This window comes from Syngnathoides biaculeatus, chromosome 7, assembly GCF_019802595.1.
Source record: "Syngnathoides biaculeatus isolate LvHL_M chromosome 7, ASM1980259v1, whole genome shotgun sequence".
Classification (NCBI taxonomy): Eukaryota; Metazoa; Chordata; class Actinopteri; order Syngnathiformes; family Syngnathidae; genus Syngnathoides; species Syngnathoides biaculeatus.
In genome coordinates this window covers 2,469,709-2,483,162 of record NC_084646.1, presented here as the reverse complement: position 1 = coordinate 2,483,162, position 13,454 = coordinate 2,469,709, and the positions used below count along the sequence as shown (strand labels likewise).

The window sequence follows — 13,454 nt, the reverse complement described above, 5'->3', positions numbered from 1 at the left end:
ACTCACAAACACACTTAGGGGCAATTTAGAGTGTCAAATTAATGTTGCATGTTTTTTGGAATGTGGGAGGAAACCGGCGTGCCCGGAGGAAACCCACGCAGGCACGGGGAGAACATGCGAACTTCACACAGGCGGGTCCGGGATTGAACCCGGGACCTCAGAACTGTGAGGCCAACGCTTTACCAGCTGATACACCTCTGTTGGTCTGTAGTTACTCAGTAATTGAGCATTTTTTCGCTAAATACATCATCTAACTGAAATACACTAATTGTTTAGGGTTTTTTTTTCCCCCTTGAGTGACATTATTCTAAAGTCATCTTACTAGTTTACATGTTTCTGGTAATTCTGCTCACCTCTGCTTAACAAAACTAATTCTCCAATTACAACCTCACACCGTGAAGCACATTTTGCAATGTCCTCACCCCCCTCCCAAGTAAATTGCCACTGCATGTAAATATCAAGTGGTTGGTTAAAGAAGTCCTCTATTGGCCAGCCGTCGCCTCCGGGGCCCCCCAGTCTACGGCCCGAAACCCCTCCCCGTAGAACCGCCCTGAAGACAGGCGAGCCTTTTGAATGACAGCGCTTGGGGAGCAAGACGAATTTCGCTCTGATTTCCCCCCGCAGCCGCAGCGTCGACGAGAAGCAGTCGAGGAACTCCATTCTAACTGAATGGATTGGCATGGGGAGAAGCGGACCTCAGATCACGGCTAAGCTGCAGCTTTGGGACTGTGTAACGCTGACGATGGTTGTTATTTCGCTCCTCTGTCCACCAGGTAAGTGGTGCGTGAGAGCGTGAGGCCAAATCCGTGCGGCTCCACTCCCAGCCCGGCTCTGCTGTTTTTCATCCTCGCCAGGAGAAGGAACAAAAAGTTTTGAAAATCTTTCCGAGCGTTAGTTTCAGCAACTTGAACTAACTCGCGTTCCCCTAATGTGCAACTACTAAAATAATTGGCGACATTTGTTGTTAGTAAAAGTTTTTGTTGCGACCACCGCGAGACAAAGTACCCCTGCCCGTAACTTCGGTGGGCAGCAGCGTGAGTTAACTCAACTTTTAGTTGAACGATCCGAAATTCGCAAAAAGCAAACAAACTAAAAAAAAAAAAACCCCAAAACAACCAAAAACATCTTGATCACTCACCTTGCTCTCGTTAGGATAAATATCGCTGTTTAACTTCGAACACAATTTTGGTATTTATTTTTTTTTAACTGGGGGGTGGGCGGTTTATGGTTAGCTGCTAGCTAGCGTCGCTCACTAGCAAGCATTGAAAAAAAAAACACATTTTGGTGTTTTAAGCGTAACAAATGAGGTTAATTGGGATTTAGGATGTATTCCCACCTCGTCTCCGAAGCAATTCGCACTGACGTTGTGTTGCTGCTCGAGTTAGGAACTTTATTAGCCACCATGAATGGAGGCGGTGGTGGGGGGTGTCCACTGTTGAGCCATTTGGCACGACACGAGAAACCAAACCGCTAGCTAACCACAAAGTCGTCTTTCGATGGAGATGTTATTTCTCCTTTTTTTTTTGTCTTCAAGTTGTACTTTTCCTTCTTACTTTTTTTTTTTTTTGAAAATGTACATACAGTAGTTAACGAAAGACTTGAGACAAATCAATAAATAAAATAAATAAATACATGTGACTCAAAACATCTATTCTATTGATATTTGGACCCATAGGGTTTAAGAGTTAATGCAAAATATTGTGTCAAAAAGTGTTAGAATTAAACAGAAATAGAAATGTGTTGCAAGATTTTGCTGGATGTGTCACACAAACGTCTTAGTAATAATGTTGGTGGAAAAGTTGACTCAATTCTGAATGTGTATTTGTTCAAAGTTTCTTCGATCAAGAAATTTGGCAATTAAGGATTCATTGTTACTTTTTATCGATTTGTACATATCACTTGATAATAGTAGAACACTTGCCTGACTTGGGTTCACGTGAATGGTTGTCTGTCTTTATTTGAGATTGAGAAATCAACTGGGAAAGGGTCCAGCTCACTTACAACCTTGAAGGAAAAAACAAAAGCCCAAAATAGGAAATGAATGGATATACTTGTATATGGTATTTTGACACACAATATATTTGATCATGGGAATTGTGCTCCAGCGGAGGTCTGCAGCGAATGTCTTTTTCTTAAGACAGCAAACAGGTTAAGGCTGAATTAACAGCTTCTGATGTTTACAGCTAGGTGGATCACATTATTTTTGCATGAATGGCTTCAACGTGCAATTAATTAGCCATCAATTATAACAAATTGAGGAAATTAGAATGACTGATTCATGGATGATCACACTCATCTCTTTGTGGGTATTCCACATTTATCGTGGTCACAGGAATTATAGTATTGGGTGCTAAATATGTACTTTAAAAAAGGTTATCTCCATCTTATACAAATGAATGCAAACAGACGCTTTCTGGTCGTCATACTTGTACTTTTTACTTGTATGGTCATTCCTGGAGACGACCAGAGGTCTGACTGTTTTCTCATGGCGGTGATTGTCAGAGGGTGTCAATCAGGGCAGACTCCGCTGACCCCCGATACGAGGCAGCCGAGGCCGGTTGGAATTCCGAGGAGGGATGTTGAATGCCTCCAGCTTGACCTCCTTTACCGCATCTCCGCTTTATCAGGGCCGGTGTTGAAGTGCCGCGGCAGTGACGTGCATTAATCATGTCACCCCCGCTCTTGACTCGCACAGACACACACACCTCTGTGAAAGGAAAGAGAGGGCGGCGCGAAATATTCCCACGGATAGCGTCGATAGCGCCTGTCCAAGTTGTGAGCTTTGGTGGAAACGGACGATACAGTATGTTGTCCTTGATTACCTGTCAAAGTTTCCCAAACTTTTTTTTCAAGATGAAAACAATGGAGATAAAAAGAAGAATCCAAAGGTTTTGTCAAGAAATGACATACCTCCTCAATGCTCATAAAATATCTTTTAGCATATGAATTGTACAATACCTGCACAATGCTTTTTACATTTTCCCATTTTTTTTATAAGATTGAGTGGAAGTGCAGAGGCCAAGGAATAATCTATTGTGTAAACGTGAGATTTATTTCATGATGAATAATGCACGGATGAGGAACGGGCACATAATCGACTAATTGATTAAAAAAAATTGCTCGATTACGTAGAAAAGTGTTAATTCATCTTGTTTAAACAAAGAAAATTGAGTGCATTACTAGGCTGCCACCAGCAGAGGTGCTATTGTTTCTCTTTCATCCTGGTTTAGTTAAAAAAAACTGACATCACCTACACAAATATTGAGGTACAGAGCTCTGAGGAGCATTTGGGATTCGTCCTAAAAATGTCTTCATCAGTTGTTAATTTTTTTTAAAAGAGACATGAGGGCACTTGGGGTTAGAGAGTAGGATGCAGGAGATAGGCTAAGGTGGAAAAAGATGACACACTGTGGCGAACCCTAATGGGACAAGCTGATAGGAAAAGAAGAAGATCAATTGTTAATTTTTCACAAGGATTTGTTTATTTGGTCAAATCATCCTTACTATACAACTCTGTGTGACATATTGTCATTTTCAGCTCCTTCTCCGATCATCTGGTCACTAGGTGGCACCCAATGACCATGAATTGCCATTAAGCATCGTTGTCTGACATTTTTTCAGCGCTTTTCAATGACATTTGCCTGAATATCAATGAAATGCGCTTTTTTTGGTGATACCAACAAACAACAAATTAGCTTTCGTAGGTATAAGCAGGAGGTGGCAGCCAATGAAGTTTGTTGAACCCTGGTGGAGGTTAGCACTCATTGACACCCGAGTAGTCAAATAAACCCTCCATCCGTGGCTTTTTTGCACGTATCATTTTCTTTTTTGCGGCCACTCCCGTTAAACAGATTATTTATCCATAAGACTCCAGATTTAAGACTGCAAGTTTCCAAACAGCATGGCCTTGAGTGATAGCCTTCGTGTTATCGGCGCATCGTACGCCGAGCCCTGGTGTGCCATGTAGTTTAATGGACCTCCGATACCTCTGCAGCAGCCAAATCACGTTCAACACCCCGAGGCGAACCGACAGGTTGGTTTTCCTCTGACCGTGGAGGTGGGTTGCAATTTCTGGGAGGGCTCTTTTGAAGAGGGACCATTGGAAATCCGTCGGCTCAGGTTTTAATGACTCGCTTGGTGATAGTGGAGACTTTTCACTGTGGGTGCCAGGTGTACTGAAGTGATTAGATGGGCATAACAATCCATAAATTCTGTCAATTTTGTGGAATGATATTAGATCTACCAATATATAATTCTGCAGTTCATAATGTTCGGAGATTCAGCCATCCCTTTGAAAGGAATAATCAGTATTTTATTTTACCATATGTTGCCAAATGACAGAATTTTTCTGGTGCACAGCCCCTTTTATGATTGTTTATCGATTATGGATATCTTGGTTATCCCACTGATGCTCATTGCTCCGGTTGTGTTTTCCAGCCTCTTGTCAGCAGTGTCGCATCCAACGCTGCAATGCTGAGTACGTGGCGTCTACCTCACCCTCGAACGGCCTGCAGGAGGACACGACGCTCGACGTGGACTACTGCATTGCCCTGCGGGCCTACGCCCTGTGCACCCGTCGGCAGGCCCGCAGCTGCCGCGGCGACCTGGTCTACCACTCGGCTGTCTTCCGCATCAAGGAGTTATTTTCTCAGCACAACTGCTCCAGCGACGGACCGACGTCCTCCGCCAAGGTCCCCAGCACGTCCCGGCCAGCCGTGTCGGAACTGTGCAACTACGAGAACCGAGTGCTCGGCGCCGGTTCGGGTGGCCAGCAGAAGAAGTACGCCCACTGTGGATTATTCGGAGACCCGCACCTTCGAACTTTCCGGGACGAGTTCCAGACCTGCAAGGTGGAAGGGGCATGGCCTCTGATCGACAACCAATTCCTGTCCGTGCAGGTGACCAACGTGCCTGTCGTCCTTGGTTCCAGCGCCACCGCAACCAGCAAGGTAAAAATTGCCTGTGTGCTGTGATTAGAACTACAAATGGGCAGAAACAATCAGTTGAAATGTTTGTCGAGTGCCGTAATTTCCGGCCTACAGAGTGCACCTAATTGTAAGCCTCACCAAGTACATTTGTAAAGGAAATACCATTTGGTACATACAAAAGCCGCACGAGTGTAAAAGCCACAAGTGCCCACATTGAAACACGGGATATTTACAAAGAAAGACGGTACACAGAAAGAGTTTTCAAAGTTTTAATACTTTAGCTTAGCTTAACATAGCAACAACACGGTATCATGAACAGTGCTGTTAAAGAAAAAAAAAACATACCGGTAAAAAAAAAAAAAAAAAACCAGCCACGGGAGCTACACAGTAGCAACAGCACTAACAGGGCCGGTTAAAAAAAACATACCTAAATCACTGAGACGTGGCAATAACACAGCAGCTACACGCTAATGCTAACGCAAGTACAGCGCTAACTCTACCGTGGTGCTAACGCAAGCGCGGCACTAACAGGGCCAGTTAAAAAAATAACATACCGGTAAAAGTCACTGAGACACGGCAGTAACACAGCAGCAACACGCTAGCACAGTGCTAACGCTAGCGCGGCGCTTACGTGGCCGGTTTAAAAAAAATATACCAGTAAAAGGCACTTCTTCGGCACATATATTGCACTCAATCTTACCTTTAACATTCGTGTGCTCCCTTGCGGCCGTAAGAGAAAATGCACAAATTAGCCACATCACCGCATAAGACGCAGGCTTGAAAGTGTGTGAAAAAAGTCGCGGCTCATAGGCCGGAAATTACGGTAATCATAGTGAGGCAAATAAGGTGAAAAGGACTGCAGTGTTCTCCGCACTAACAACAAAAATCTTTAGTTGACGTACCCCTGCAAAAGGTTTACAATTTTCTACAGATACCACAAAACAGTGGCAAAACATTATAGGAAGCACAAATGACTTCAACGTGCCACAATAGTGGTAAAGAATGACAGAAAGCTCCTCAACTTACTTCAACATGCCGTAATTTCCGTCTTAAAAGACACCATTTTTTTCACACGCTTTCAACAACTACGGTTTATGTGGTGACGGGGCTAATTTGTGCATTATTTCTAACGGCCGCAAGGGGGCACTCGAGTGGAAAAGATAAGAATGCGACTGGCGGAATATATGTGCCGAGGAAGTGACTTTTACCGGCCCTCTTAGCGCTGTGCTAGCTTTAGCGCTGTGCTGGCGTGTCTCAGTGATATTTACCGGTAAGTTTTATTTTAACCGGCCCTGTTAGTGTTAGCGCTAGCGTTAGCGTTTGTGTTAATGTTAAACTCTTTCTTTGTACCATCTTTCTTTGTAAATACCTCGTGTTTCAATGCAGGCACTTTTGGCTTTTACACACGGCATATGTATGTACCAAATGGTATTTCCATTACACATGTACTCGGTGAGGCTTGTAACCAGGTGCGCTCTGTAGGCCGGGAATTACGGTAGCTTCTTGACACCAAGATCCCATTAGATGGTACCAAAGCAATGTGTTTGGATTAGAAAATGCTTTGACCTAACTACAAAAACAGCCGATAATGTAGGAAAGGTTTAAAAAAAAAAGTGAATCCCCGAGTTGTGAAGTGCAAATATGTGGCAGGACACTTTTTGGAGGGTGAAATACTGTTCATTCTCAACTAATATGCCGTCTCAAGGACAGTATTCAAAAGGCTACATCCACAAAGACCTCGCACAGCAATCCCAGTACGAATCTTCAGAAGAGAGAGTCCCCCATCCAATTAAAAGTATAATAAAAAAAAACAAAACATCCCAATAGTCAATAAAGGAAATCCAGTCAACCTCCGCGCAGGTAGCTTGACCCAGAACTACAGCAAACAATCACGGAGTTTTGTAACGTTAGCGTGCTAGCTCACGTCTCAAACCTGGCCGTAAAGCGCTAAAACACGAAGTTAATCGTCATTCCACGGTGCTTCTCGAGCCTCCACGGCATTCCTGCTGAGAGCAAAAGAAAGAAAGAAAAAAAAATGGGGAGGGGGGTCAGTAAAAAGGATGAATAAGGAGAGTCCTTCACCCGGTGTTGAATCACTGACACGCTTGAGCGCTCTACCTTTAACACACGGGTGGTCATATGGTAGCGATTAACGCTCCCTCAAACATTCTCCTCCGCTGCCGCAATCTGGAATGTTTTTGTCACCCCTCTGGCCAAGTAATTAGCCTGGTGCTTTTTTTTTTTTTTTTTTTTGCATAAATATGGAATGATGTGGAAAAATATAAGAATCGTTGGAAAGGAGTAATTAATTACTGGAAGTAGCGGCACTTGATTGGCGCACAAGAGTATCCCAAAACTTTTCAGATGAACCAAAAGCTTGTAAACTATAGCAAGCACTGCAATAACAGCGCGTCGTTTCATCACAATAAAATCATTGGTTGTAACTTGTAGATCAATATAGCAGTTTTACTCGTGACAGTTGATGAATTTAATGAAAATTAACCAGCTTACATTAGGTAATTACATTTTTAGACAGTTCCAGTACACTACTCAAAAACAAAAGGTCGGTATTTTGCTATAATACATTAAACATACACAACTCCCTCAGATCAAAGTAGTGTTCTGTTTTTTTTTTTTTTAAATAGCCTTGCACGAACCCGAAAGTGAGTGGGGGTGTACTATATATCTCTACAAGCGCCCGCATTTCCCCCATCACGCCCTCAGAGTCAGTTTCAACTTGCCAGACTTTGAGACAGGAAATCATCCATCATCGTACAGTATCCTTTTCGCGCAAGTGTAAACTTTGTCAGGTACTTTCAAAGAAACTGCAGCTTTGTTTTTTTTCGTTTTTTGGGAGGTGAGCTGGAATACAAATCACCGTCGGCGCTCGTGCAAACGCTGGTCTGACTGGTGAGGGGGGGCAGGAAAATATACTGACATGCTGATCATTGTTGTTGTTTTTTTTTTTTACCATTGGAATCAAATGGATGAAGGGTCGGCCATAGATGATTTCCCCCAGACAAAGAAACAAATGGGGATTTAAATATTTGGTTCTCTGCTGCCACCCTGTGGTTACGGTGCTGCTTTTAATTGATTGAAGACAAGAGTGGGCAACCTTGTTTTTCCTTATGGGGGGGTGGGGGGGGTATTTATTTTTCCATATAAGGCTGAAATACATTTATGAAAAAAAATGATGCACGAACACACAAACATTTAAATTGAGTGTTTTGGGGGGCCTTTTTCAAAACTCTTCTGAGGTTTTATTTGGAGATGAACTGCACAGATGTTTAGAAAATAATTTATTCTGACAACTAAATCAGATTTTGTGGGCCTTTGGGATGCTGTAAACTCACAAACATATTCTGGTGATACACACGCAGGCAGCATGGGATCGATTCCCGCTCAGTGATGGTGTCGATATCTGCCCTGCGACTGACTGGCGACCAGTTCAAGGGTGTAGTCTGCCTTTCCCGTGACCCTTGTGAGGATAAGCGGTGTGGATAATGGATGGATATTCTGATGAAATTGTACAAAAACAAACGTCTCTAATAGCGTCCCCCCCACCCCCCCACAAAAGGCAGAAAATATGAGTACCTGCCACCAGTGTATCCAATATCATTACAAGCAGGTATAATGAAAAAATTAAAACCTAAGATTAAATAACTCAAATTAAGACAAAAATCTATTTGTTTGTCTGATAAATTCTTTCTTCTTAAAACATATTTTTTCTTCTTTTTTTAAAGGGCATTTCACTTGCTTTAACACCCCCCCAAACAAAAAATATTCCTTGTTATTGAGATTTTGTCAGTGGTTAGGAGCGAGTTCATCTCAATAAGAAAATGTTAATTCAGAAGCTGTAAGAAGTATAAACGCATTTGTTTTGAAGACATTGTAGAGGCGGTTTTGGCTTGCTCTGGTACTTGTGGTTCCGGTTTGAGGAAATCTTGCAAGTCAAAAATGTATTATCTTTTGGCAGTTCAATTTGTTTCAATGAAATAACATTCCTAATTTCAGTTTTTTTAAGACCAGTTTTTGTCAGTCATCACCGACTGTGGAAGATTTGGGGTTTATTTTGAACTATATTGAAATATTTTATACTGCCAAGTGGTCCAGATACTCTCAACTAAATGGGCGATTAGTATCATTTGTTAATAGTGCTGCAACCTTATTGATATATTCGACTGATTATACCAGCGATTGCTGTTGGATGATTGCATAAAAATGGATTTTGGATCATTAAACACAATAATCTGGTTGAGAGGTGCAGGTATTATTCTGTCAACCTGCGGTCGCCATTTTTACCTCCCATTGTAGTCGCTGTGACTTTGAGTTTTGGGGGCTTTAAAAGCCAAGGCCAAGCCCGGTGAGCGAGGTCGGCACCAGCAAACGACAACGTAGACTGTGCTGGCTATTAACCGTCTTATCCGTTAGCCAGCCTGCATGTCGCAGGCAAATCATCGACCACCTGTGGGGCATCACGTTAACTTCTAACCAGCAATGCTAGGCTATATAACGAGCTAACATCACTATTACATAATCACATCACATAGCGTTGGCAACTCTGGATGTGCTGTTGTCGAACACATTGCACTTTGACCTTATATGTAAGTATGTAATCATCCCAAACTTTATGGTGCCAAATTATTTCTATCTCCAGTAAAAACATCCATCCATCCATTTTCTTAGCTTCTTATCCTCACGAGGGTCGCAGGGAGTGGTGGAGCCAATCCCAGCTGTCAACGGGCAGAAGGCAGGATACACCCTGAACTGGTTGGCAGCCAATCGCAGGGCGCATTGAGACAAGCAGCCGCACTCTTAATCACACTTATGGGCAATTTAGAGTGTCCAGTTAATGTTGCATGTTTTTGAAATGTGGGAGGAAACCGGAATGCCAGGAGGATACCCACTCAGCCACGGGGAGAACATGCAAACTCCACACAGCCGGGTCTGGGATTGAACCCGGGACCTCAGAACTGTGAGGCCAACGTTTTACCAGCTGCTTCACCGTGCCGCCGCAGTAAAAAAAAAAATGGGGAAAAAAAAAATTATTCCAGCAAAGCTTCGAGACATTGCAGCACTAGATGTTAATGTTTTTTTTTTTTTTCCTTCTGTTTCCAGATCACAGTCATCTTCAAGTCTTATCGCGGCTGCACGGACCAGAAAGTGTACCAGGCCACCGCGGATGACCTGCCATTGGCCTTTCAGGACGGCACCCGCAGCGGCGGCGATAGCGGCAGCCTGACCGTCGCCGAGCGCAGCGGGTCCGGAGCGGGCCGCCAGGTGAAGATCCAAGCGCGTTACATGGGCACCTCCATTATCGTGCGGCGCGTGGGCAGCTACCTTACCTTTGCCATCCGCATGCCCGAGGACATGCTGGACTTTTCCGAGGACGGCGGCGGCCTGCAGCTGTGCCTGCACGGCTGCCCGCGCAACGAGCTCATCAAGGAACACACGCTCGGCCGCCAGAGCCAGCAGCACCGGCCGCCGGGCGCCGCCACCGAGCCGGGTCCGCTACGGCCCCCTCACCAGGTCTACACGGTGGAGCGAGCCACGGCCAAATGTCGAGAGACTCTGCAGGTGGAGGACGTTTACTTCCAGTCCTGCGTGTTCGACCTGCTGACCACGGGGGACCCCGAGTTCTCCATGGCGGCCTACGGCGCCTTGGAGGATTTAAGGGCGCTGCCGCCCAGCAAACTCAAGCAGAACTCCCCGAGGAGTCCGCGTCTTTACAACGGAAGAGCGTCACAGACCGGAGCAGTCAACGGCCCGGCTTTTGTTGTCACAGTGCTGCTCCTCATTGTGCTGCTTTTGTAAAAAAAAAAAAAAATAAATAAATAAAAATAAAATAAAAACATCCATTATTTGGGAAAAAGACTGGTGGATGCATCACCAGCTCGAGGAAAGCTTGACAAGAACGCCATCGTAATATCTTGATTTGCAACCGTTAAAGCCCAGGCGTCAAACTCAAGGCCCGGGGGCCATATCTGGCCTGCCGCATGATTTTATGTGGCCCACGAAGGTAAATTATGAGTATCAACTTCCATGATTTAAAAAAAAAAAAAATTGTACTAAAGTTTTAAATTGTCACTTAAACAACAGGAATACTTCAAAAACCCATTACCCTTGATTTGGGATTAGAAAACTAGCTCATAAATTTCATCTGTAAATATTATGAGGTGATAGATTTTCACGGTTTTCACATTCATAACGGCCCTCCGAGGGAAACCGTAACGACAATGTGGCCCGCGACAAAAATGAGAACCCTTTCGTTATAGCTTTTGTGGGATTGCAATCTGTCAGAATGGATTGGCAAAAGATTTTTATTTTTGTACATACGAAATTTCACTCCATCTTTCCCGTACCACGCGCGCTACGCCATGCATGGTCTCTGGTCATCGCAGCAGCACTTACCACATTATCAACAGGCACGTTTTGTGTATTTCATTGTAATTTCACAGCGTGGGCGTGACGAATACACAAGCTCCAACAACTGTATGTAAAAACTACCTGCCCGCCGTACAGCATTCTGTTAAACACTCCCTCTTAAAGCTGTCTGGCTGCCGGTATTAAAAGGTAAAGGAAAATGAACGTTATATAATAATATATTCAAAGAGTGTATATGTGTTTTATATTGTGTACATTTGCTGATGTATAGTTGTTTTAAACGGTAATGCGTTTTACTTTTGTCGTGTTTTCAAGGCTATTTTAGTAAATAAACTGTCGTTCCCCATGTAATTTTCCATATTAAAGTGTTGGACACTCCTACAGTTTCCTGGATTTATTTTGTATTTTATTCTTATATATATATATATATATATATAATTTTTACTTTTATAGGTTAGTGAAAGAAGAAGATTTGAATCAGTTACGCACCGAGTAGGTGGTCCTCTTCCATCCGATCGTTCCTTCCTGGGGTGGGGTCATGACCTGGCATTTTCTGCTTTGAGATTAGAAAATAAAATAAAAACTTTTGCAGTGTTTGGGTCAAGACCTTGTAATCACCATTTAATATGTAAAACATGGAAAATCAAAGTTTACAAGAACTGTAGTTCTTATTCAGTCCTGATGGGGGCATCAGTCCCTAAGTGGTGAAAGATAAAAAAAAAAGGACTTTTGTTAAGCACTGTCATATTTAAAAATGATTGTATAAGCCTTGTGTAACATTGCAAGGGTACTATAAAGTCATAAAAATATGACTGAATCACTGTTGGCAACATTAACAGAAATATATCTGATTTCTATTGCAAAGGATATGTGTGAAAGTGTTTTAGTCGTGATATCACAGACAATTATGATCATATGAATAGTCAAAAGGAAATATCTGAAAATACTGTAACACTTACGATGTCCGGTTCAGATGCACGGGTGAGCCGGAGACTGACTGGATGAGAGGCGTCGCGTCAATCACAACGAACACGAAGACAAAACCCAACTACGAAAAAATGTCGTCTTCAGTAAACATTTTCAATGTGGTAGAAAAGCACACGTGAATTCAGAAAGGCCCGAGATGGGATTCCAACTCAGATTCGTTCAACTGTGAGCCAGAGGTACCAATCACGTTTCAATTGCATACGATGATGTCCTGCTTCAGGGAAAACCGTGCGGTTGAAGGGCAGTCAAGGGGAGGCAGAGCCTCATTAATGGAGAAAACATTCAAAGCAGAGTGGACCAAAGTGCGAGACATCTGTACTTTTAAAATATGAAAACAAATACAGTGATGCCTCGGTTCTCGAACCGAACCGAATTGATGTTTCCCACTACAGTGAATGGAAAAAGAAATAATGTGTTCCAAGACTAAAAAAATGGGCTTTTTAAAGTATCTTTTTTTTTTTAGCTTTTTCTGATAAAAAACAGCATAGTAGAAATACATGTATAGTTTAAATAATTTATATAATATAATATAAAAGTGTGAATGTTATTTAATTTTTTATGTCATTCATTAACTTAAGTCATTAAGTATTTATTATTATTATTTTTTAAATGGATATGCAGTCGGTGTGTGTGTGTGTGTGTGTGTGTGTGTGTGTGTGTGTGTGTGTTTTGGCTGGCAACCTGTTCGGGATGTACCCTGCCTTGTGCCCGATGATAGCTGGGACAGACGACCCTTGTAAGGATAAGCGGCTCAGAAAATGGATGGATGAAGAAAAAGTACACAAATTGTAATTTCAATATTCAGACAGATTCAGTCAAAGTTGCACGTCGCACAAGTTTGTATGATGCCAAAGGGTGATACAGTGATGTCTCGGTTCTCGACCGCAATCCGTTCCAGAAAACGGTTCGAGAAGTGATTTGTTCAAAAACCGAATCGATGTTTCCCATTACAATGAATGGAAAAAGAAATAATGCGTTTCAAGCCTTAAAAAAAATAGCTGTTTTCAAAATTTTTTGTAGCTTTTCCTGATAATAAACTGCATAATAGAAATACATGTATAGTTTAAATATAATTATTTATATAATAAAATACTTTAAGAAATATATTTATTTTTTGCTTAAAATGTATGCTTTAGTAATAGAGCACGCTAGGCT

The 13,454-nt window shown here is 42.6% G+C and overlaps 1 protein-coding gene across 1 annotated transcript; it reads left to right on the top strand.

Annotated features, from left to right (window-relative positions):
• The first annotated feature begins 558 nt into the window (after positions 1-558).
• Positions 559-11,680, top strand: rgmd (RGM domain family, member D). Its single transcript, XM_061824043.1, is given in 4 exon segments — positions 559-615; positions 617-773; positions 4,438-4,949; positions 10,047-11,680. Coding segments are annotated over 4 exon segments (1,407 nt in total). The 5' UTR covers positions 559-573; the 3' UTR covers positions 10,743-11,680.
• Positions 11,681-13,454: the final 1,774 nt, after the last annotated feature.